This window comes from Sceloporus occidentalis, unplaced genomic scaffold, assembly GCF_023333645.1.
Source record: "Sceloporus occidentalis isolate IW3139 unplaced genomic scaffold, rSceOcc1.0.p SCAF_3, whole genome shotgun sequence".
Taxonomy (NCBI): Eukaryota; Metazoa; Chordata; class Lepidosauria; order Squamata; family Phrynosomatidae; genus Sceloporus; species Sceloporus occidentalis.
The window spans coordinates 68891128-68918462 of record NW_028316983.1 but is presented as its reverse complement, the minus strand read 5'-3'; the positions used below and the strand labels follow the sequence as shown (position 1 = coordinate 68918462).

The 27335-nt window shown below is 40.4% G+C and overlaps 1 protein-coding gene across 1 annotated transcript; it reads left to right on the top strand.

Annotated features, from left to right (window-relative positions):
• Positions 1 to 194: 194 nt before the first annotated feature.
• KCNA10 (potassium voltage-gated channel subfamily A member 10) lies at positions 195 to 26521 on the top strand. Its single transcript, XM_089518628.1, has 2 exons — positions 195 to 329; positions 24839 to 26521. The coding sequence occupies exon 2, from the start codon at positions 24916 to 24918 to the stop codon at positions 26485 to 26487; it is 1572 nt and encodes a 523-aa protein (XP_089374754.1). The 5' UTR covers positions 195 to 329; positions 24839 to 24915; the 3' UTR covers positions 26488 to 26521.
• The last annotated feature ends 814 nt before the right edge of the window (positions 26522 to 27335 follow it).

Below are 27335 nucleotides of genomic sequence, written 5' to 3'. Positions count from 1 at the left end.
ATAAATAGTGAGCTAATCCACAGATTCATTATAGAAGCTTGTGCCATTATTTATTTATTTAGAAAGGATATAAGCCCAGAGTGTTATGGCTTGAGCCCTCACTGGTAACAGAAAGGCAATCAAAAGCTGATTTGGAGGAGAGATTATCTCCTCAACATCCACCTGCAGGATTTCTTCACACCTTTTCCTGAGACAGCTGGCAGTTTGACACAAAACCCTGGACTAAAATGATCGACTGGTTGGATTCAGAGTTGCTCAGGCTGCCCCAGAGTGAATGTAAGTGCACCCTCGTTAAAGGATCCTGCTACCCTTGGCATCTGAGGCAAAAGGTAGGTACATCACCCCTCATTTTCTCTTTCCCCCCTTTTATGCTCCATTCATATTTATTTATGAGATGGGACTCAAAGCCGAATCTAATTAAGTCTCTCTCTCTCCAGATAGCAATAATTATTCTTTGCTTTTGTTTTTCTCATTTAAAAAAAGGTCTCTAGATTGAAATAAGAGAGCCAGCATGGCATAGTGGTTTGAACTTTGGACTCTGGAAACCAGGATTTGATTCCCAGCACAGCCATGAAACGACTTGGTGACCTTGGGTAAGTCAAGTGCTCTCAGCCTGAGAGGAAAGAATTGGCAAACCTTCTCTGAGCAAATCTTGCCAAGAAAACCCTGTGATAGATTCGCTTTAGGGTTGCCATAAATCAGAAACAACTTGAAGGCGCACAACAAGAAGGTTGAAATGCCACATACTTTTTCAGAAATGAGAGGTCAGAGGCTAGGATGCTCTGTCTTCACCTGGTATCTTCTCCTTTGTGAAATTTGGAGCAGCATTAGGGATGAGCAGTAATATGATATCTGAGCAAAAGGCCTCAGAGTGACCTAGTGTCAATTTGAAGAATGCTCCACATATTACACTGGTCAGGTATATCTGTAAACCACTTTGCATATACACCTGAGAAAGTAATGTGCGTATGTGAGAGGCATGCAAGATGGTTATCCTTCTCAACACCACTACAACTATGTGTGTTGTGCAGGTATATATGTCAAGGCAAATGGGGTTGGCTGTTGTTTCTGACCGTTTGTGTGTTTGCAATAGCAAATACATTTCTCACTGGATGTTGTGTTAAATGTCCTTGACAGGTTCCTTTTCCTGCCATCCTCATGAAAGGTTTACCAGGTCTTTACTACTCTGAAGCATCAGGGAGAGAAGGATGCAGCCACTGGCCTTCCCAGCATCCCACTCTTCATCTTACTATCAGCCAAAATATTAGCCTAGGCAACCTCATTTCCTCACATCCATTTCCTTTGCCTCTTCCCTACTTATTCCAGCCCATAATTCATGTACTGTATCTCTAACCTTTGAAATTTTGAGTATAAATGCCTTGGGCAGGGACCCATTTCTTTTGCTTGTATTGCTCTTACAATATTTTATTCTATGGGAGCATTCACGCTTACATTTTTGGCCTGTGGAGATCCAGATCTCCACACTGATGCAATCCCGATTGGTGTTCCCACTACATTTTACATTATCGAATCTCACCATTCACACTTGACACTGTTTTGGTTTAAAATGGACATGCCTCCATTTCTGGAAATGATACAGCACAATTCAAATCAATTCAGTAGCATACTCACACTACCAAAGATATGGATCGTTGCAGCTCTTTAAAAAAAGATGTGGGAAAATACCCGGTATCGAATATATCAGGCTAAGTGGGTTCTTCAGTAACCCCCTCCCCTGCCAACTGCACTGAGTGCAGTCGGGGTGAATGTGAACACCACAAAAATAACGTGGTTTCACACCGGATTATTTTGATGGTGTATATTGGGCCTTTGTTGGTGCTATGGCATAATTTGTGCTTCTAAGAAGGAGAGAATGAACAATGAGATGTAGTTCTAATCTTCCAATAGTTTCTCACTGATCAGCCTTCTGCAGTTTATTGTTTTTTAAGATTTGTATCCAAAAGGGTGTCCAAGTGTTAGCTGAATGAAGACTACTGGTAAAATGGATTTCTCCTCTTCCTGCAGCCTCCTCCCTTCACATGCCCCACAAATCTGCTCCAAAAAAATTGAGGAACACTGAAGGAGATGGAGTACAAGGGGGTTTCAGGGAAAGGAGAGGAAGCAGAAATCCCACAGCATGGGTGGAAGCCCACTAGGATGTTGCCCTCAGCAATTCACTCACAACCCATAAAGTTACGAGTTCAATACCAGCAAAAGGGCTCAAGCTCGACTCAGGTGTGCATCCTTCCGAGGTCACTAAAATGAGTACCCAGATTGTGAGGGGCAATTAGCTTACACTTTGTAAACTGCTTAGGGAGTGCTTACGTATAGAAATGTACTTGCTATTGCTATTGCTCAGCCTTACCCCGCACCTGCCATATGAGGATACAGCTGATCCTGGGTGGTTTGGAGATTTATTTATTTAATTAGATTTTGTTGTTGTATGCCTTCCACTTGTTTCCAACTTTTAGCGAACCTCGGGCAAATCTATCATGAGTTTTTGTTGGCAAGATTGATTCAGTGTGAATTTGTCTTTGCTTTCATCTGAGGCTGAGAGAGAGTGACTTGTTCAAGGTGATCCAGTGGGTTTTCCTGGTTGAGTGGGGATTCAAACTTTGGTCTTCAAAGTTATAGTCCGATGTTCAACCCACACCACTACACTGGCTCCCATATAATTAGCGATATACCACCAAATCTTGTATTCATAGAGACCTAATTGTTCCTGATTACACACACACACACACACACACACACACTACAGACTTTGAATACTTGAAATGTCATATAAAAATGCTGATCAACATTACATAAAGAATATATGAGTTCTTCATGTGTGTCCTAGATTATCTTGTCTGGCATGTGGGGAGCCAAAACTGGAGCTCTTCTGATTACAGCAGGTGGGACGAAAAGGTGAATGAGAGGACCAGCTGTACAATACAGCAGGAGGTACATGAAACTGTCATCCAGTCTCAGTGCCTCAGAACATTTAATAAATAGAGATTATCCCTGGATCAGGAATGGATAAAAATAATGCCATAATAAAACCATACAGTGTAACAAAACCAAATCAGTACTTGGAACCACAATGCCCAGAATCCTCTAGCTAGCATGGCCAATGGCCATGCCACCTGAGGGATTCTGAGAACTGTAGTACCAAGTACTTTTTGCAATCTGTGCACAAAATCCTCATTCAAAAACTCAGTTCAACATTGACATGCCCCTCCTTCTACTCAAGTTTGTAACAACTGCATTGTGACTCGGCTCCAGGATAATGATGTAGGCTACCAATTTTGAAACCTGGGCAGCTACTTTTTCTGGACCAGAACCCTTCATGGGAGAGAAGGAAATTCTCCTGCTCTTCATCTTCATGAGAAATCTGTTCTGGACTACAGGGATATCAAATATTGCATCCGTGATGATTCTATAAGCAGTTTAGGGAGATGATATGGGATGGGATGGTATAAGAGAAAAGGTGGCCCCGAGGTTGCTTGATCTTACCTGCAACATTTTTTGAAGCTTCTTCAGCAACATTTTTCCAAGACAGGTTTGCTGTATACCAGACTTCTCCACTTCTCTCCCTGAAACCAGCTGGGAAGTAAGATAAAAAGTCTTCTTTCTTTTCCTTTTTCAATGAGAAAAAACACCAGAGGGAGACAAAACCTCTTGGATCTGGACTCCAGCACTATGTGTTCCCCCACAACCTCCTCCTAGGTGCCAGACATCGGATGTAAAGTTAACAAAACAGAAGAAGAAATCTACTGTCTACTTGCTGTCTTTATCCTATTTCAGAAGAACTACTCAAGGGCTGATATGAATTAATGTATTTTCCCCTCTACATTTTAAAAAATTAAATCTTTTCATGTGACAGAGGAAATGGGGGTTCTCAGCCTTGTACTGGTAAGTCCTGGGGATAAATATCTTCCATACGGTTACTTCTTTTAAGAACATCTTGATTAGGCAACTGAAGTAGGTGGAAAGAAAAAGATACATTATCCCATCTCTTTGGATACTGCTTTTCTTTCTTTCTTTCTTTCTTTCTTTCTTTCTTTCTTTCTTTCTTTGCTTTGCATATAACAGTCCTTGATAAAACCCAAGACTTCTCCTTCTTATCTAAAGCTTAACCAGTTTTATGTAACTGTATTTTGGTATGAGACAAGGACGAGGACAGTTGGGCATTATGTGTGTGTGTGTGGAGAATGTACAACATAAATATACTAATTTGCAAAGAGAATGTGATGGAAAATACCCTACCTCCTAAAATGACCTTTATCTTTATTTCCAGTGGAGGATTTAAGATAAAGGGTATTAGTTAATCAGATCCTGGGAAACAGATGTTAGGTGATTTATAGAGAGGAGTAAATGAAACACGGAAAACTCACTAACATAGTGCATATTTCTTTTGTGGCTTTGCAAAGACATTGTTCATTTGATTTCTGAAAGGAATGCCAACAAATATCCCCACACTGTGGGCTGGTGATAGGACACTGCCAGGAGGAGCTCCTGGCTTCGTTTATTAAGCTTTTGCTTTTAGCCAGGAGTAAAGCTTTACAGTTAAATAATGAATTTATTTACTTTAGCAACAGAGGAAATGCGGTGAGAAATAAGAGGGCAGCTGGGCAAAGGAGCTATTGGAGCATGTTTTTCTCTGATGCATTCATTTGAGGCACCCTGTACAGTATTGTACAGTACTGATCCATGTTGATCCTCTGATAATATGCCGAATAGGTGCACATGGCACAGGGATACAATGGCATGGGATTTTCTCCAGGGTAAACTTTACCGAAATGAATGGGAGTAATGCAAGATCATGACCCCTTCCCCTCTAGTGTCTATTAATGCCACTGCGGTGTTCTTTTTTCTACAGTTAGCAAGAAGCAGAAGGAAAATAGATCTTCCACATAGTACTTAATATAGTGCTGTATTATCCACCAGAGTCCAGCTCCATGGTACAAAATGCAAGTCAATCCCATTCAGCAAAGGTCCTCAGCAATGTTACTTTGGAGTTTCCTTCTCATAGGTTCCTCTCATATTAGTACTTCCTGTTCTGTGATGTTCAGAGGATTGGTCCATGATTTTTTCTTTAATTATTCCATTTCTAATTCCCTGTGACATGATGTGTGACATCATGGGGATAATAATGGGATTCTTTGCATTGTTTGATAAGCTGTGCATATGTGTTTATTTATTTATATGTTTATAGTGGCCCTCATATCATGAGATCTCAGTTCAAAGTATAGTACAATTAAAATCAGTATTACCAGATTAAACCATTTAAAGCAACAAAAATAATGTAAATATACTAAAACATATTAAACTATTTGACAAGCTAACAGGAGGTTTAAATGTTTAAAACAATTCAAAAACATGCATAAAGACACAACACATGGGGAAGAAAGTTGCTAAGTAAAGGAGTCAAAAGGATATTTGTCACTAATCTTTTAAGTTTCACTAAAAAAGATGAAAGTAAATGGAAAAAAAACAGGTCTCTTTAAATTAAATAATTATATGCACCTAATAGCCTCAGCAGTGCATTGCACTCAGATAGACCACTGCTGAAATTCTATTTAACTTACAAAAATGGTTTCAAGTGAGATCCAAGAAAACAAAACAACCCCCCCCCCAAAAAAAAAAACCAACAACAACAGGAGGACAGAAAAAGGACTGGACAACAGCACTTCAATTTTTTCACAAAAACTTGAGTCAGCAAAGGCTGTGAGTTCTAGGGAAAGAGGATAGTGTGGAAACAACCCATGAGCTGTGTTCTCAGCATAGCATTCATTCATTTTCAAGGGTCATGAAACTTACTCTTCCACAATTTTGTCTCCCAATTATGAATTATTTTAACATTGTACTAAAATTGGAAAAAAATTAATTCAGTCTTTCAAAATGCACTGGAAAGAAGCTGTTCTGATCAGATATGCCCTGTGCTGCCTTCCCTTTGGCAGTGAAGTAAAGCACTGGGAAGTTAACCTTTATTGTGAAAATTATCCCTGCAGTGTCCATGTGCCCTACAAAGCTCCTGAATATTCCCTGATATTTATTTATTTATGACATACAGATGACTGGAAAAAACATGAAGGCTGTTTTGCTCACCTATGTAGAAAAAGGTGGTTTTATTAATGTAATGAGCTAAATATTTTTGCCATTGCTGTTTCATTGAACAAAGTCACCTGCAAATGCTTCAAGCCAGAAATTTAGTATCATATACGGGGCTTTACTGGCCATGAGTCTATTTGTGCTGGAAATTATCTGCCTTTTCTATTCTCAAGCAATGGCATATCATATTACTATCTTGAGTTTGTTAATTTAGCTATCCTACTACCAATTAGAATTAGCATAGATGGCAGCAGCTAGAAACTGAAACTAATACATGAAGATAAGGCTCACCAGTAATTTGTACCTACAGACTGAACAAGCCCTGCTTTCTCCCATTAAGAGGAATGAAAATGCCATGGCTAATTTGGTGTTGTATTGAAGCACCACAGTTGTCATAAAGTACACAAATAATTAGGCATACTAAGTGAGACAAGGTAATAAGAGCCCTGCCAAGTATGCATACGGCCACCAAGTGATTGTTTTCAATGGCAACAGCTTTCAGTTTCTTTTAGCATGTATTTTGGGATCTTGAAAGTTTCAAAGCCAATATGACGTCAGTTCAAACAGCAACAAGAACAAATATAGTAAAATAAATGAGAAATAAATTTAAATTATTCTGATAGGCAAACCAACATTAGCATGAATAAACATTTGATTTCTTTTCTACACTCTGTCCTGAAATAATGAAACAGGTAAATGGCACAAATTGTGATTAAAAACCAAACCAAACATGTTATGAGAACAGCAATCAATATCCAGTTTTTGTTCGAAGGGATCTGTATATTAACTACAAAAACAACTCTTACAGCACAGCTACAGTGTGCAGCCATTCCCTTTTTTGTCTCCTATCCTGCAGAAACAGTTACAAGCAGAACCAATACTGTGAAAGTTTCAGTTACAATTTTTTATGCATTGCATCAACTGGACCAGATTTACTTGTCTTGAAATCCCCATTGAAGCTCTCTTGGTTCTCACAGAGCTAGTTTGCAGTGCCAGGAGCTCCCTCTGGTGGCTTCAACATAGCTTCATACAAATGCACCTTCTCTAAATGCTGAATTGAAAGGTAAAGGCATCTTGGCCACTGCCATTCAGTAAGGTGAAATTTTATTATTACGGTCGATGACCAGCCTAAAACAATATAAAAGAGTACAATATTATACAATGCCTAATGGGGAAAAAACCCCAATGCAAACGGTACAGTACAAATAGAATAGGAATACAGCTTGGATGCTATAAATTCAAGTAATCATATTGGGTGAAATCCCTTCAAATACTAGATGAGATCGATAGAATAAAAAATTAAGAGACCATTTTTCTTCTACAAGCTGTAAAATATATCAGGTTTACCTGGTATTTTTTGTAAAATGGGTGCTATAAAACAACACTGTAGATCCCGGTAAAAGGTGCAATACAATAAAACATGCCCCACTGTTTCTACCTCTCCAGATCCACAAGGACATAAACGTTCACAGAATGGTTTGTTATTATAGCTTCCTGCAAGTAAGTTCAATGGAAGTACATTAAATCTGGCCAGAATAAAGGCTTTCCTATAATTTGGATTTGTTAGATTGTTCAAATATGCAGCAAGGACAAAGCCTCTCCCACTGTCTTTAAAAGTTGAGTGTAAAGAGGCTGCACTTATATGATTTTGTCGTTCAATGTCCTGTATGCACTGGCAAATGTTCTCTTTGGCCTTTGCATACCCCATGGCTAGAATAACAGAATGTGAGAAGCCTAGGGATTGCACTTTTTCCTCGACCAGCATTTTCCATCTTCACTGAAATATATCATTAAATGGCTTCCTCAAGCAGCAGACGTTGTGCCTTGAAAAGTCAGGAAATAACTAATTATTAATTTATTACTGCATTTGTTTTTACTGTCTGGAATAGGAAGATGTGCTTCTGAAATGTTCTGCCATAAAATCACATAGCTGGATTGAGGTACTATGGACCATCCCTCAAAGTGAGGAGGCACTTTTCTATTCCACTTCAAGTAACAAAATGTCATGGGCTGGGCCTGCTTATATGCTCTTTTAAAAAATGGTAAGAAGAAATGAGGCTAGTAGATGCTATCATGACAGCAGGGAATGGGCCTCATAATAAGTGACCAACTTTGAAGGGCCCTTTCACACTACACAGTTATAGCACTATGATTCCATTTACACTGCTATGGAATTCTGGAATATGTAGTCTGGTGAGGCACTAGAACTCTCTGACCGAGAGTTCTAAATACCCCTCCCTAAGGAAATGCAACTAGCAATAGCAGCTTCATATATATACGGCTCCATACCACCTAAGCAGTGGCTAAGCGTTTTACAACTGTAAGCTAATGGCCCCCAACAAGCTGGGTACTCGTTTTAGCGACCTTGGAAGGATGCAAGCCTGACTTGAGCCTGAGCCCTTGGCTGGAATTGAACTCACCACCTTATGATTTGTGAGTGAGTGGCTGCAGTACAGGCAATTAACCACTGCATCACCAGGGCTCCTGGTAAAGTCTGAGATGTAATGATCATTATAAATACACATTTGTCTCTGTGTTTCTTTGCTTGCTTGTTTAATTTATATCCCACCTTTCGTGCAACAAGGAACAAGGCTGCTAATGAAAAATAACAATTACTATTTATTGCACTTACTGTTATCCTGCCTTCCTCTGAAAATGGGATCCAAGGTGGCTTACAATATTACACTAATAATTAGTAATATGAACATGTATCAGCTTCAGAGGAAGGCAAAGGTGAACCCCTCTGAACAAATTTTGCAAAGAAAGTTCTGTGATAGGTTCATCTTAGGGTTGCCAGAAGTCAGAAACAACTTGAAGGCACACGACAACAATAACATTTGCAACACCCTTTTCATCAAAGGGCAGAACAGCAGACATATATAATCATATCTAAAACAATAAAACAAACTCTATCATCTACCAAAGGTAATATCCCCACCATCAGTTGCTTCATGTCAGCAGCTTTAGGCACACTCCAGCAGCTTAATCTAGTGAATTAAAGAGGAAAATCTTCAGACCTTTACAAAAATGGATAAGATCCTGCTGTAGCCAGAGATACAAAGGAAGACAGTTCCATGTGTAGAACTAGGCTCTGAAAGGCTTGCAGCCTTGACAGAGTTGTATGCGTTGGTGGAACAACAGTATCCATTCAGAACTGTGAAGCAACGTTAGAAAATAGATGAGTTCTCCTCAATTCTATACTAGGTAGATTTAAAATATAGGCTATTTAAAGACATAGGATGTTAGTGCTACAAAGTAAAATATATTGTGTAACTAGAACAAAGTCTAATGGTTTAAGTTACAGGAAGGTAGCTTTCAATTGAACATTAGAAGGAATTTGTTGACAATAAGAACATTATTTTCATTGCATTTTTTTATCAGATTGATCTGCCTAAGAATCCAAAATAATTTGATGGGCTTTGGATACTATACAACTTGAGTGGTGGACACTAGAGGAAGAGAGAGTTTGATTTTTGTGTGAGATGGTTTTAAAGCCTCTGCCTCTCTTTCCCACCCAGCAGGAACCAGGGCTTTCTGATTCATTATTTAGGTGATTGTTTATTACTTGTTTAGATATCTATATTCTTTCCTGTATCACCATATCTCAGGGCAGGGTAGAGACAAAATTAATTTGAAACAGTAAGGCATAATTTGAACAATTTAATGCAGTCTAAATGCTTATAAGACAATTTAAGCAACTTAAAACCATGTAAGATTCATTTCTTCCAAATGGCGTGAAGCCAGATGATGATGCTGGGAGACTCGGAGGGACTGAGCCTTGCAGAATTGTGCTGTACTGTCTATATGTATTTTGTTTATTTGCTGTTTTTAATAGCTATGTTTTTAAAACTTGTCTTAATCTTACGAATAGTTTAAGGATGTTTTTAACTTTTGTAGTTGGTATGTTTTAGCTATGTTTCTTTTAACTATTTTTTAACAGATATTTTGAATCCCAGACTGGGAAAAAGTCAGGATGTAAATAAATATAATAACCACAGGAGCAACATTAACAACAACAAATTATGTAGAAGAGGAACTTTAGCTGGTGTAGCTTGTTAACTGGATGAATGAAAAGCAACACCTGCTGAAAATTTCCTCTTCTATACAACCATTAAAGATACAGGATCCCTCTCCCCTTTTCAATCTGCTAAAGCTATACAACAAGGTCTCAGATATTGGCCTTGAAATCTCAGGGAATTAAATGCTGCTGACTGAGCAACTCTAGCCTGTATCTCTTTATAAAATTCATAACAAACTACAGGAGAACATGGTCACTCACACCTAAGGATGCCACTACTTCCACCCCATTAACCAGATTGCCACTTAGTGAGCATGTGTATGTGGCAGCTGATTTTGGATGTAATGAAGGGGAAATAAATATTTATTTTTGTTGTTCTATTTTTTATTTTTACTTCCAGCAAGAAGCAATTCTAGGCTTTTCTATCCAAGTTGCCAAATAGTTTGGCCAATCTTGGGTAGGATAGCATGTACCTTGAACTTCTGGAGTGGGATGTAGTGGTATGCCACCTCAGGTAGCTAAGTGTCTTGGACAGGTCCTGCTTAACATGATCTGAATAAGGATATCAGTTTTCAGAGAACTAAAGTACAAAACAGAGTATGGATGGAAAGAATATTGGAAAATATTTTTTTTAATAGTCAAAAAGCATGTTTTTCAAGTGTTGAGGAAACCTTAATGAGAAGGATCCTGAACTGATGATAGTCTTCACATTTTAGGATTTATTTTGCACAAAATTCACATATGGTGGTTTTGTGCAGAAAATGGCATTTTCTCCACAGGAAATAGCATTCCTGTGCAGGAAATAGCATTCATCCACAAGAAAATGCTGTTTTCTGTGTACAATGCCCATGTGCAAATTTTGTGCAAAATAACTCACCAGCTGTGAATATTGTTCAAAAACTGTGTGGTTTTCAAAGACTTTCTCAGCACGGGAACAAAATTGCTAAAGTTATTTGTTGCTTCATTCAAGAAGAAAATTAGTGAAAAATAAATCCCTAGCAGAGAGAACAACTGAACTGGCCAGGCTCAGGGTATAGCTATAGATCTCAACATTTATCTGAACAAAAGACAGCATCCCAAGAGCTTGGAAGTAACTCTGGAGTTGCTTCTTTTGGTTTACTGATGATTTAAAATCTATGGCTATCCCCCTAGAATAGGCAGTGTGCCTTTCCTAGTTATTTGTAATTAATTCCTTTTTTCAGTAACAGAAATATAACTGCACTTGCATTATCATTGCAATTTAACAAGGGATAACTTAATCCTTTGTACATTGAAACTGTAGCTTTTTAAAAACCAACAGTCTTGTGGCACCTTAAACACTAACCAAATTTATTTGGTCTAAGCTTTCAGGGATTGCTGTTCATTTCCTCTGATCTTAAGCCAAATCAAATTTACTAGTCCTTAAAATGCCACAAGACTCTTTGTTGTCTTTGTTGTGACACTCTAACTCCTGAAGTTGTAACTTTTTAGTTACTTCTTTGATTATGACAATGCACCCTTTCTAAATGGTAGATGTGGAATGTCACATGGGCTGCATGTTGGTTTGTGCTGTTCCACATGTGTGTTGTGGGTGTTGAGACAATACTGAGTTTGACAAAACATAGAGCAGCTTGTAGAATTCATATTTCTACATTTTTATTGAAAATTATGTTTTAAACATGGTTTGAATATTTTAAGTTTTGAATAATCTTGTTTTAATAATACTCTTTAATCCTTTTTTAAATTTAGTAAATTAATGTTTTAGTTTCATCTTTTAAAATTATTGTAAGCCACCTTGAGTCCTATCTAGGGAGAAATGCATGATATAAATTAAATATATTTTTTTAAGAAATAACTAAATATTTTTAGTTAGTTTTAAGAAATAAGAAAGTATAACTATGGGGCTTTCTACACGGACATTTGGGACGTCCTCCGGACGTCCCATTTTAAAAAAGGGGCGTCTCTTTTAGACGCCCCATGGTCTAGTACGGACTCCGTCCGTACAAGATGGCGGCGCCCCTTCTACATGGGCGCCGCCATCTTTACGCATCGGACGCACAGCGTCCAGACGCGTCGCGCCGCTGCTGACGTAGCGAGCGCGCCCCTGGCGCCTCGCTACGTCGCAAACGCGACGCAAAAAGAAGCTCCATTTTGGAGCTTCTTTTTTCGGTCCGCGCGGGAGTCGGGCCGTTTGAAGGCTCCGGCTCCCCCGCGGACCTTCTGGCGGCGGTGCCAGACCGCTGCAAAGCGGCGGTCTGTACCCCGCCTATACTGGTAATTAACTATTGTTTTCACCTTCCAGCTGTAATAGGAACTCAGGCGGGTTACAGACTGCCGAAATGCGGCGGTCTGCCGCCGCCACCGGTTTGCCGCCACCGCCGGTTGCAGCATCTGGGAACCGCAGCAGCCAAATTGCGTGGTTCCCGGACGCTGCACAGAAGGAGCGCGAAAATCGCGCTCCTTTCTGGGCCCCGGAAGAGACGCCACAAGACGCTAGTCGCGCACTCGCGGCATCACTTCCGGGGCGCAACGTGCGGACGCAGAGTGTCTGTTACGTCAAGATGGCGGCGGCCATGTGGAACGGTCGCCACCATTTGTTACGGACTCAGTCCGTGCTAGGGTTAGGGGCATCTGGAAGAGACGCCCCTTTCTAACCCTAGCACGGACTGAGTCCGTCCTAGGGTGCCCGTTTATAACGGGCCTCAGATTACTTTTTAAATTATTTTTTCCATCTTCAGGCAACCTTACACATTTCAGAATGCTTAAGTTATATTTCTCCTTAGCACAAGCAATATAGCTTTAGGAATTCCCCTTGATTTTTATTTGCTAATTAGTAAAAGGAAGAAAAAAACTTTGATAGGCTGGTTCTGGCTATTGGCAAGACACATAACAAAAATTAAAGGGTGGATTTTTATCACTACCATGTTTAGACTGAATAAGCATGACATAGTGGTTTGAACACTGGACTATGACTCTGGAGACCAAGGTTTGATTCCCAGCTTGGCCATAACACCCGCTGGATGACCCTGGGCAATTCATGCTCTCTCAGCCTCAGGGGAAGTCAATGGCAAACCTCCTCTGACAATTTTTGCCAGGAAAAACCCATGATAGCGTCACCTTAGGGTTGCTATAAGTTGGAAATTACTTGAAGGTACACATCACACGCAAACACATGCTTAGACTGCCAGCTAAATCTGTTGTAATTTGGACTAAGTACCGAATCAATAATAAAGCAGCCTTCTCCCACATAATGCCCTTTACATAATCTTATACAAGGATGATATAACTGAAATGAACAACAACAACAACAAACAATCAAATCCAGTCACTGGATAGATCTAGGGCTTGTCTACACCTGTGAAAAAGCACAATACTCACCCTTCACACTTCTGCCCTTAACTCAACTTTGCTCTGAATTAAGTAAAGTTGGGGGATGTCCTGGTGTTTCCTGGAAACCCTGGACTGACCTTGGTTTCTTTTTAGCATGTAGACAGCTGGATCAGTCCAATTCGCTCGATTCAGTTGTTCACACACCAAGAGCCATGCTGTCCTCCTCCCTTCTGCTGAGCAGTGCAGGAAAATAGAATGGTCTGTTCTGGAACCACTGCCAACACTTTCTTATCAATGCGCGCTGCAGGTAAAGCAGTGGTCAGCATTGTGGTCAGTCCAGGGCCAGTCCAGGGCATAATGCTCCAGACTGGCACCAGAATAAGTGGCCAGTGTAGACACACCCTGAGTTAGCTAAATATAGACATTTTTGAAATTACTGGGAGGACTTAATCATATACTTTATATACTCACGTATAAGTCTAGAAATTGACCCAAAAAACCTGAGTCGACTTATCCACGGGTCAGTGTAAGTACTTATTTAACTCTTATTTAAAAGAAGGAACCATCTCCTGATGAAAAGCAAGTGTATAATCTGTCCTGGAAGCACTGACCCTCTCTACTCTCTCATTCATCCAGTCTTAAGAGTAAGCACAAAGAGTTATGTCTGCTGGAATTTTATAAGTTCTTTGACATAGTTTTGCTTTGCTTCAACTTTTAGATCCTTTGCTATATGCTCCTAAGTTTGACCCTTGACTTATCCACAGGTCATATCAAAATCATTTGTCTTCAACTTTACATGGGGTTGACTTATAATCGAGTATATATGGTAAGTGTCTTTGATTTTAGTGTCTTCTAAGTGAAACTAATGGAATCTAGATCCCTATGAGCCAGCTTGAATTCTAAGATCTTCAGTGGAGGGCTTTCTCTTGGTTCCCCCAGTTTCACAGATATGATTAGTGCAGACACAGGAGAGAGCCTTCTCAGTGCCTGTTCCTTGGCTGTGGAACTCCCTCCCAAGGGCAGTTTGGTTAGTTCCCTCCTTGATCTTTTTCAACCAGCAAGTTAAGATCTTTTTACTTAGGCAGGCCTTTAACTGGTTTTAATCACATAGCAGTGTTCAAAAGCATGTGCTTCTGTTTTCATATTGTATGTTTTCAATCATACTTTAAATATATTTTAAAACGGTTTTTAACTACTATATATACTTGATTGTAAGTCGACCTCATGTATAAGTCAAGGGCAGGTTTTGAGGCCAGAATTATGGATTTTCATATGACCTATGGATAAGTCAAGGGTAAAAGTTGTAATGTAAGAAGGTAATAAAGGACTTTTTGCAAAGAAAACAATGCCAAAGAATTTACAAAATTCCAGCAGGTATACTGTTTGTGCTCACCCTAAAGACGAGATGGATGAGTGGGGTTGGTGCTTCTTTTAGGTGTTCTGAAGAGGGATTACGTTCTCACCTTTCACCAGAGGGGTGTGTATGAGTTAAAGTACAGTACATTCACTCTTGGATACGTTGACCCAGGTTTTTTTTGGTTAAGGCATCTTTGGGGGGTAAGGCATCCTCAAAGAAAGTACTTCCATATTGCTCTGGAAGTTACTGCATAATCGTTACACAAGCTTGCCTTTATATGACAAAGGATTAGTAATTTAGGAGAACATTATCACATTCTGTGTTTTCATGTGCAAAACTTTTTAATTATTATTCTGGGACTGAATTCCAGTTTTGGAAAAGTCTTAGAAGCTACATTCCAGAGACTTAAAGAGATTAAAGGTGAAATATGTGGGAGCCAACTTTACTTGCTTGCTTATTTACATGAAAGCACAAGTCAGCCATATATATGTTTACTCAGATGTTTGCCAGAGATGTTTTGTTTTTTTTAAAAAAATAAGCAGTTCTGATATGTCTACACTGTAAAAAAAATGTAGGTGTAGCTATTCAGAAGTCAGCAATACAAATTGCAAAAACACATCCTTCCCCACAGCAGAATGCATGTCTAGTCAGAATAAGGGAAATTCCCAGCTCGGTTCTGTGAATATCTGGTTGGATAAGGAAGTCCCCCCTCCCCTGGTTTTCATAGCAAAAACATCATTGTAAATTGTTAACTCTTTAAAAAAGAGAGAAGACAAGAGAAGACATTATAGCCAGATTGGTTTCACCAGAGGTTGCAGGAATGCCTTGGTTTTTTCCCCCTGCCATGCTTCCCCTGAAGCTTTTTTGGAAGCAGCTAAACCACATAAATCAGGGGTCGGCAACCTACGGCCCGTGGGCCGCATGCGGCCCGCTGAGGCCTAGGCACCGGCCCCAGCCGAGTCCTGCCGCCGATTGCCACCGGCAAAAGGTGGCCTCCTCCCTCCTTCCCAGCCTCTGTGAAGGCCCAAGCCTCCACAGAGGCTGGGAAAGGGCATGGGGGCCGCCTGCGATCGTGGCGATCGCGGCGATCACAGGTGCTCTGCTCCCTCCTTCCCGTCCTCTGTGAAGGCCCAAGCCTCCACAGAGGCCGGGAAAGGGCGCGGGGGCTACCCGCGATCGCGGCGATCACGGGCGCTCTGCTCCCTCCTTCCCGGCCTCTTTGAAGGCCCAAGCATCCACAGAGGCCGGGAAAGGGTGAGGGGGCCACCCGTGATCACCACGATCATGGGCGCTCTGCTCCCTCCTTCCCGGCTTCTTTGAAGGCCCAAGCCTCCACAGAGGCCGGGAAAGGGCGAGGGGGCCACCCGCGATCGCGTTCATCGCGTCGATCACAGGCGCTCTGCTCCCTCCTTCCCGGCCTCTCTGAAGGCCCAAGCCTCCACAGAGGCCGGGAAAGGGCCCGGGGGCCACCCGCGATCGCCGCGATCATGGGCGCTCTGCTCCCTCCTTCCTGGCCTCTTTGAAGGCCCAAGCATCCACAGAGGCCGGGGAAGGGTGAGGGGGCCACCCGCGATCGCCACGATCACGGGCACTCTGCTCCCTCCTTCCCGGCCTCTTTGAAGGCCCAAGCCTCCACAGAGGCCGGGAAAGGGCCCGGGGGCCACCCGCGATCGCCGCGATCATGGGCCCTCTGCTCCCTCCTTCCCGGCCTCTTTGAAGGCCCAAGCATCCACAGAGGCCGGGTAAGGGTGAGGGGGCCACCCGCGATCGCCACGATCACAGGCGCTCTGCTCCCTCCTTCCCGGCCTCTTTGAAGGCCCAAGCCTCCACAGAGGCTGGGAAAGGGCGAGGGGACCACCCGCGATCGCAGCAATCGCCGTGATCACGGGCGCTCTGCTCCCTCCTTCCCGCCCTCTTTGAAGGCCCAAGCCTCCACAGAGGCCAGGAAAGGGCGCGGGGGCCACCCGCGATCACAACGATCATGGGCGCTCTGCTCCCTCCTTCCCGGCCTCTGTGAAGGCCCAAGCCTCCACAGAGGCCGGGAAAGGGCGAGGGGGCCTCCCGCGATCGTGGCAATCGCCGCGTTCATAGGCGCTCTGCTCCCTCCTTCCCGGCCTCTGTGAAGGTCGAAGCCGCGGGCATGGAAGGGAGGGAGGGCGGGGGTTGTCCTCCTACTTCCCATCCTTCCCTACCCGCAGTTGCCAGACATCTGCGAGGAGGGAAGGACAGGGGTGGGGGAAGAGGAGAAGGAAGAGGAGGGAGGGAGGGAGGAAGGAAGGAAGGAAGGAAGGAAGGAGGCGGAGGAGGAGGAGGAGGGAGGGAAGAAGGAAGGAAGGAAGGAGCAGGAGGAGGAGGAGGAAGAAGAAGAAGAAGAGTAGCAGCAGGAGGAGGAGGATTTCTATTCCATTTGTACAGGTCTGCTCTGTTTTAACAATGATAATGGTGATCGTGATGATGATGATGATAATGATGATGATGATATCAGTGATTTTCTGAGACATGCAGTCACTCTCTCTGAAGGTGAGACAGTAAGACTTTCCAAAGTGCATTTCTGTGTATTTTCGGGCTTTTAATGCTAAAAGGTCTGCTTTAACAATGATAGTGGTGATGATGATGATGATGATGATGATGATGATGATGATGGTGATGATGGTGATATTGATATCAGCCAGTTTCTGAGGCCCAAATGTCCTCCATTTTGATCATGGCTAACAAACATGCATTTATATTAACATTTTTTAAAAAACATCAATTTTTTTTGCATGTCCTCCATTTTTAAAAAATGTGTCCTACATTTGAAAATGTTGTCCTATATTATTTATTTATTTATTTATTTATTTATTTATTTATTGGCTTCAGCCCCCCAGTTGTCTGAGGGACAGCAACCTGGCCCCCAGCTCAAAAAGGTTGCCTACCCCTGACATAAATCATAGAGAAAGACAGAATTAAGGAGAGAACACTTCACAAAACAGCTTGTTACAAAAAGGTTTACAGAGTTTAAAAGAAAGAGCAGATGGCAACTTATGAACAAACACACACAGGGAAACAAAAGGGAAAGAAATGGCAAGTAGGTAGGCCAGGCAGATAAGATCAGGGAGCACGGTGTAGAGACCCAGGAAGGCTTCACAGCCTAGACTGAGCCCTTTGGTGAGTTAGGAGTTTATCCCACGAAGGAGATCGGGAGTTCATCCCGTGAATATCCTGGAAAAATTGTGTAATCACGCGAAACGATCTCACATGACATCGCACAAACCTGCTTTTAAAGTGATCACAAAGAAGCATTAATGCACATCTTTTTACTTTAAGTATTTCAGCAACAATGCATTTCCAATATCACTTTATTTGCAAAATTGTGTATGATAATCATTCATGCAATTACTTGCCATTTTTGCTTTATTTGCAGGATGCTTTAAATGCACTTTAATCTCTCTTTAATGCTGAAATGCCCCAGTGTGACAAATTCCTTAGTTAGGTCTACAAGCCGAAGAATCTTTCCCCTATTATATTCTAAAAGCTAGTTTTCTTCCTCTAAGTTCTGGCAAACAGTAAGTGAGAGAATGCTTGCTTATTACCAGAGATTTTGGTACAATACTGCTTAAACATTTTCCTCAGTATATCTGGAAATAAGGATAGAGACTTTTTGAAAAGATGGTGATGAAGTATCTTGGCTTCTTTAAAATGGCACTAGAAAAATGGCTAGACCTAAGTCAGGCAGTGATAGCTTTCATCTCTGAAGCTCAAATATACTATCAGAGGAGGCACAATTAGAAGCACAACATTTTATAACTGACATCCCAGAATTATTGAGTGATCTGACTGCAGCTGTGCATTTGTTAATTTTATTATGGATATGAGAAAATATTCAAAAGGTGGTTAAAAAGCATGTTTTTCTAATACTGGGAAAGGAGAGTAGTAGACTGATGACAATCTTGCAGTTTGAGACATTGATACTTATTCTGTGCAAAATTTGCACATGAGAGTTTTGCAGGAAATACAAATAGTATTTTTCTGTGCAGACAATAATATTTCCACACAAACTGCTGTTTTCAGCACAAAACAACCATGTAAAATTTTTGCACAAAATAAATCCCAAGCTCCAAATAATCATTGAAAACAACATCCACTTTAAATATTTTCTTACAATGGGAAGAAATGGTTAAAATTGATTGTTGCTTTCTTTGAGAAAAAAATTAGTGAAGAATTACATCACTATCAAAGAATGAATCCATGACTCCATGCCAATTTTTGGAAAAAATTCCAGGTGTGTTCACTTAATACAGGGGTGGCAATCATCAAAACAGAATATGGAGAAACAGAATGGTTCCCAATTGGTAAGGAGGTGGTCAGACAAGGCTGCATTCTTACTTCTCATGGGGAAAATACAATGCCTCCAGTGTTAGGAAAATTTGCAAGAAAGATGTTGGGAGTGCACAGGACAACAACACTTTACAGTTATTGCACAAAAATAGTGAAGAAATATCCTGCATGGATGAATTTTATGTCATGTTTGTTGGAACAATGGGTTTGAAAAGAGACTAATTGAGACAAGGTACTATAAAAAGGCTTTATCTATAAATACTTAAAAGGGTAACAAACAATATATATAACAGAATCATACAAAACTCATATATTCGAAAGATACAAAACAAAGCACAGCAGTAATGGCAAACATAATAATAACAAATAGCAAATGATTATACAAACTATATAATACAATCAAATAACACAAGTATAATGCAACAGAAAAGAAGACTGAGAATAGAGTGAGCAAAAGAGGGAGAGGCTCACTACAAAGCTAGTCTTATTAGGGCTCAAAAGTTGATTAGAGTTATGCATATACAGCTGTAGGTCATCCATGTTCTCAGTAGCACTCCATTAACCCTGTAATGGTTATATATAATATAACCCTATAATAATAATAATAATAATAATAATAATTTATTTATAGACCGCTTTTCCACATTGATCAAAGTGGTGTACATAACTCGAGAATACAGCAATACAATAACGATTAAACATTAAAGCTATGTAAATTGCAGGTACAGTTAAAACCATTTTTATAGCCTCCCCACCAATTGTAGCATAACATACATATAAATATAATAATTATACAAAAAACAGAATAATGGCTCAAGTGTAGAGCTTGTTACTATTCCAACAATGTTCAGGGCCCAAAATTGTGGATGGGAGAAACTAGAGTACTAATCTGACTGCCTAGAGTTTATTTGCTATTCTATACATTCTTAAGGCTAAAGGGGAAATGCATTTTAACAGTGGAATGTTTAGATTTTAAAGCACGGGTAGGAGCTCTCCAGTTGTTGTTTGTAACTCCTAACAGCCCCAGACAGCATAGCCAATGGGGAAGAATGCCAAAAATTGTAACATCTGGGTAACCACAGTATTCCCATCCCATCTCTAAAGCATTAAAACAAATTATTGTAACATGGTGTAAATCTAACTTGAAGGAACTGTGCTTCTCACTGTCAAGATTCATACTGAATAATACTGCAATATCAAATTCCAAAATCAGATTTTGAAAACCATAGATGTTTACATAAGAGTGCAGAGTCACAACTGATGCTAAAAATCACACAACTACAATGTTCTTATATAGCACTAAGTATATAAAACAGGTGATAATAACAAATGTTAATATATAATATAAATAACAGTGAATGGAAAATCAAAATATTACATGTAAGTATTAATAAAGAATTACACATACTAATAAGAAAACAAAAACAATACCAAAGAACCAAAATATAATAATCAAGTTGTAAATCAAGTTCAGCAACACAGCAGCAGCAGTTAACAAAGACAGAGTCATTATAATAACAAAAAGTAGGTAGCCCAAGACGTCTGCAGATAATATGCCCTGTTTTGACATTCTGTTTATTAGAAGAGCTGTGACTTCCTATCATATATACAGTATAACCAATATGTATATATCATATATATTTGTGTATGTCAACCTCATGTATAAGTCATGGGCAGGTTCTGGGGGGGGGGGGGGGGGGCAAAATTAGGGATTTTGATATGACCTGTGGCTAAGTTGAGGGTAAAAGTTAGGGACATGTCACAAAGGAGGTAAAGGATGAAGTAAAGGAAAACAATGCCAAAGAACTTACAAAATTCTTGCAGGCATAATTGTCTATGCTCACCCTAAAGGCCAGATGGTTGAGGAGGGAAATACAGTAAATGGTGGTTGTGTGATGTTTGGGGGAGCAACCAGCCACAGACACAAGGAAATGAACACAGTCTACTCTCTCAGCATTTCTTTAAGGGGAAGCACCAAAGATCCACTGCCACCCCCCCCCCCCCCCAAGACATACAAAAATGAATGACGCAGACTGGGACAGACTAAGCTCTTGTCTTTCGCCACTCTACTGAAAGAAAGAGATTGTTCCTTTTCTGATAAGAGTTCAACTACTATACTCATACTGACTTGTGAATAAGTCAACCCAGGTTTTGGGATTGATTTTGTACTAAGGGGCGGAACAGGTGGCCTGAAAAGAGCGGCTAGAAGCTGCTCTGAGCCTGATCACCCCAGAGCCATGGTGAACACATCCCCCAAGGGCACCTCCTGTCATGGTCCCAAATAGGAACAGAACCACTCCTTTTGGGGCTGGTTTTGGGTTGCCTTAAGGAGGCCCTGGGATGGTTTCTGGGTGCTGGAAGCTGCCCCTGTCTGACCATCTGTTTTGAGCCTAAAAGTTGTAGCCTTATGCATGAGTATATACAGTAATTTGTCTGAAGAAATTGAACCTGCCAGATTTTTACCTGTATGATATCAAAACTGGCTGGTATATGTTTATAATCAACATGTGATTTTTCTCTCACAGTTTTATATTTATTTAGCTGAGTTACTATGGACACACAATACAACGTTTTCAAATACAGTCAGCCTTATTTGGAATCAACAGTCATTTGTTTTATTTGGAATATATATATATTCCAAAAAGCAAACTTTGATTTTGTTATCTTATAAGGGCCACCATTTCTATGCCCTTGTATTTAATGAGACATGAGCATCAACTGATTTTGATATAATAATAATAATAATAATAATAATAATAATAATAATATTTATTTATGTTTGCCCGCCTCTCCCGGTGGATCGAAGCGGGGTTACAGACTAAATAAAAGTACAACTGTTTACATAAAAATTCAGTTAAAAGCAATTAAAAACAATAAAATATCCAACATCATACAATAACAATAGCATCAACAAACAAGGCAGGGATCATACACAGCCAGGGCATATCATTCATATCAGGGGGGTATTCATATCAGGTGGGGTATGCTTGGCTAAAAAGCTCAGTTTTAACTGCTTTTCTAAATGTCTCTAGTGAGGTCGCCGAGCGGATCTCTTCAGGAAGACTGTTCCAGAGTCTCAGAGCCGTTGTTGAAAATGCACTTTGCGAAGTGGCAACATACTTAGAGGTTGCTATCTCCAATAGGTTCTTACCCGATGTTCTAAGAGTGTGAGGCGGATTATATAGGGAGATGTGTTCCCTTAAGTAACTCGGGCCCAAGCCATGTAGGGCTTTATAGGTAATAACCAACACCATATCCATGGGGGATCCTGGAACCAAAACCCAGTGGATAGCAAAGTCTTACTGTATTTAAATATATTGATTTCCTGTTCATTGATATTTATATAAGTTCAAATTTATCATTATCATTGCCTTTACCGACTTACTCCTGTATCACATCATTACAACTGTGTGCTTCTTATTATTATTATTATTATTATTATTATTATTATTATTATTGGTAGGGCTATTCAACAGTTGCCCTCTAGTATGACTTTTGGATCAGAATGAAAATACCTATGATAATTACCAAATGCAAAGAAACCTCCCTCTGCAATTTTTTTTACCACCTCCTGTGTCAACATGTCTGCATCATTCATTTTCCCCAGCAATGAGGAATATCCTACTTAGAGACTAAAACTAGCATCTTGTTTGGCAGTTGTGACTTCATACAGTATGCTTATGACCTTGTGAGTTTTTGGTATTTACATTTACAATTGTAATATTAGTGCCACAACCACAAATGTCCAACAAACCCACCTTAAAATCTGGGAAGCTATAGTAAGGGATAGAGTTGTGTGGGCTGGTCAGTGGGGTATAGAAGGATAATGTGATAGGACCCTTCTGGGGTTCCTGCATTGCAACGTAGAGCAGGAGTGGGCTGGATACATCATCCTTCAGCACCCACTAGCCAGTGCTGCAGAACTCCATCCTGCAATATGAAGGTCTGAATTTTAACATGGGGTTTAAAGGTGAGACTGGGAGACAGAGTGTACTCATGATATTGTAGCTATCAATGCAAGATCTCACCCTAATAATACATCTGTACTATACAATTATAGTAATTTGATACCACTTTTACTGTCATGCTGCATCTACCGAATCCTAGGTTTTGTAGTTGAGGTATTTGAAAGTCTCTGCTAGAGAGGTTTAGTGCTCTAAATCAGGGGAGTGCACTACAGATTTCTAGCAGAGACTTCCAAAAAGCTTACCAAATCAAATTCCCAGGATTCCATAGGATGGATCAGTGAATGTTTAAGTGGTATCAAATTTTATAATTTAGTAGAAGCCAAGATGGCTAAACTGTCATGCTTTGGCCATATCATGAGAAGACATGACTCACTAGAAAAGACAATAATGCTCCATACGGTAGAAGACAGTAGAAAAAGAAGAAGATTGCTTTACAGATATATGGAATCAAGGAAGCCACAGTCCTGAGTTTGCAAGACCTGAGCAGGTATGTTGATGACAGGATGACTTGGAAATCTCTCGTTCATAGGATCGCCATAGGTCAAAGTCAACTCAATAACAACAAAGATGTAGATATACTTCAAGTATACTTGTATTCTCTTCTAAAAAATGTCATCTATCATTTTGATACTTGAAAGTTTCCATCAGTTTATTTACAAGCTATTCAAATAATACTTTCATTGGCAATTGCTGCTGTCCATACATTTATATACTGTTTTGCATTATTTCACACTAGAAATAAATAGAAATACGCTTCTTAAATTATTTGTATTGAAAAATTCCATTTACATTGAGATTGAAGTCAAGTGCCAATAGTTGCATTGGTTTGTCACATCTGCTTTTTCTTGAGTTTGCAATGCCAGCACTGTGCCTATGCAAAATCCCCACAAATATATCCCCACACCTCAAAAAAAAAAAAAAAAAAAAAAAAAAAAAAAAAAAACCAAAACAAAACAAAACAAAACAAAACAAAAAAACCCAAAAAAACCAAGCAAATTTGACTGACTCTGCAACAGGCAAAACCTCTACAGACCACCTTCCATCTCAGAATTTGTCATGGGGAAATATGCAAAGCTGTAACTTCTGCTTGTGGTAAAAAACCAGACAAATGTATTTCCTGTAAGTACAGAAGCAGACACCATGGATTTAAAAAAAATGGTTCCTGGAATAAAAACAGCATAAGGTTTTGTTTTTTTAAAAAAATTCATTCAAATAATTGGTGATGCATTCTGTCACTTGTGCCAATGTGTGCTTAAAGAGCTTCTTGAAAGATTTGCCCTGATCTAGCTCTGTCCCAAACAAAACAGAGCCAAAAATGGCAAAAAACAAAATCAACTCCCATGCCTCTGAATGAATTTGGGGTACTATTTTCCTCCTTCCACTATTATTGAGGCAAAAATGAAAAAGTTACACATTACCCTTTACCACCATCCCCATTATAAAGCTCTTGTTTGAAAGGCAGGTTGTACCAGAGAAAAGAGCAAAGACTGCCCATTTCTGGGAACAGTCCAAGACACTGCCCCCGTTAAAATCCTGTAACCTTGGGAGCTGTAAAATGTGGTTATTGCTGCTCTAATTATGAGTGCATGCAAAACACCTACCACCATCCTTCCATGGAGGGATCGTAGCAGCAGTACTAAGTAATAGTATTAAAGGCAATTAATTCTATTTGTTTAAAGAAGAGTTATTCTGATCTCAGATTTATTTTATTCTTTGCAAGCAAGCAATGCATAGATATAAATCCTCTCTGTGTCTCTGTCTGTTCACTTTCAGATCATCATAGCGTGGGAAAGACGCAAGCTGCTGGTATCTAACCTGGGGATTTATGCCACTAATCTGATTACCCCCATATGATGGACGTGTCCACTTGGAAGGAAATGGAAGTGGCACTGGTTAGTTTTGACAATACGGATGAGGTAGCGGAAGGTCCCTGTTTTTCAAACGACCTCAACGCTGCTGGCCAATCGCAAAAAGGGCATCCCAGCTGTTCCAGCCTTCTGTCCAACTGGAAAATTCTCATCAACAATGAGAGCACCAACAATGAGACCATATTCTCCAGATTGTCGGCAGAATTCTGTGACCACCTGGGAGCAGAGAATGTGGGCATGGATGAAGGTGACCAGAGAGTCATCATCAACATTGCCGGGCTGAGGTTTGAGACACAACTCAAGACTCTTAGTCAGTTTCCAGAGACTTTGCTTGGAGACCCTGAGAAGAGGATACATTACTTTGATTCAATGAGGAACGAGTACTTCTTTGACAGGAACAGGCCCAGTTTTGATGGGATATTGTATTACTATCAGTCTGGAGGGAAAATCCGGCGCCCAGCCAATGTTCCTATAGATGTCTTTGCTGATGAGATCACATTCTATGAACTGGGAGAAGAAGCCATGGACCAGTTCAGAGAAGATGAAGGCTTTATTAAGGACCCTGTCACCCTTTTGCCAACAAATGATTTTCACAGGCAGTTCTGGCTGCTATTTGAGTATCCTGAAAGCTCCAGTGCAGCCAGAGGTGTGGCTCTGGTCTCTGTCCTGGTTATTGTCATCTCTATTGTTATTTTCTGTGTGGAGACCTTACCTGAGTTCAGAGACGAGAGGGAGATTGGTGACTTGAAAGAAGAAGCCAACAATCTAACTGAAGCTGCCGTGGTCCCCAATACCTTTACAGACCCATTCTTTGTGATCGAAACTGCCTGCATCATCTGGTTCTCCTTTGAGTTATTTGTAAGATTCATTGTTTGCCCCAGCAAAGCTGAATTTTTCAAGAATATTATGAACATCATAGATATTGTATCCATCATTCCTTATTTTGTGACCTTGACCACTGAGCTGATTCAGCACAGTGAGCTAAATGGTCAACAGAACATGTCCTTGGCCATCCTCAGGATTATCCGTCTGGTCAGAGTCTTCCGTATCTTCAAGCTTTCTCGGCACTCAAAGGGGCTACAAATTTTGGGACAGACCCTCAAGGCCAGCATGAGGGAACTGGGTTTGCTTATCTTTTTCCTCTTTATTGGGGTCATACTGTTTTCTAGTGCCATCTATTTTGCAGAGGTGGACGAACCACAGTCACATTTCTCCAGCATACCTGATGGCTTCTGGTGGGCTGTGGTCACCATGACGACTGTTGGCTATGGAGACATGTGTCCTACCACCTTGGGGGGAAAGATAGTGGGGACTCTATGCGCTATTGCAGGGGTGCTCACCATTGCACTTCCTGTGCCAGTCATTGTCTCCAACTTTAACTACTTCTACCACAGGGAGACAGAGAATGAAGAGAGACAAATTTTGCCTAGGGAGGTAGAGAGAATACTAACCAGTGTGGTTACAGGGAATGGGAGTATGGACTCCCTGAACAATACCCATGAAAATTATTCTCCAAGACAAAATAAAAAAATATTGAGCAGTCACAGAAGCTAGAGGTCTGAGGGACTCTGGCTGACTGACTGACTGATACACCATCCACAGCTACACTATCTAGCTCTCTCTCTCTCTCTCTTTTTTTAAAAAAGGAACTTCATTTTGGATTTTCAGTCTTTCGTTTTTTGCTATCTGATTTCTTGTGGCTTTTCAAATAAACAGATTATTTCTTATCTCTCCTCCTTGATCTCCTGTCTCTTTTTGTAATCAAACTCTATTCTATTTTTTTATTTGCTTTTATCTGGTTTTTGGTTTGCTTCCATTTGTTTTCAGAAGTGAAAGTTTATCATCACTGTTTATTTTAAAATCTACTTTCTGGAAGCTGTTTCCCTTAATCCTAGATCTACACTTTGGGTGCCACCACAATGTAAATAGGTTTATGGCTGATTGCCTGCAAATTACACATTCAGGGGTGAGCTTTCTTTTAATTGCTGTAAGTCCATGGTGGACTAGCAGGAGGATGAGTTACTATTGTGCCAAATTGCAGCTGACAACTGCTATCCCTGCAGTTTATTGTGGTTCCTCTTCTGTAAAATAATTCCCCCTTGTGTTTCCTGCTGGCCTCCTAAAAGCTGGAAGATACCTTCATAGTAAGGGGCAGGCACTCTGTATGTGGTCAGAGCACTCTGTATGTGGTCAGAGGTATTCTCTATTTCACTGCTTTTTTCCAGGTCTCCGTGCTGAATCCTGCTCTTTACACATAAGTGTTCTTGAAATTATCATGAAAATGTAATGATTTTTTTTTTACTTTCTAAAAACTGGTAATTTCACCAAGAGAAGGATGTTCACACATTCTAAAGTAAGAAATAACATTTTGGGAATTCATAACATGTATCTAGAAACTTGAA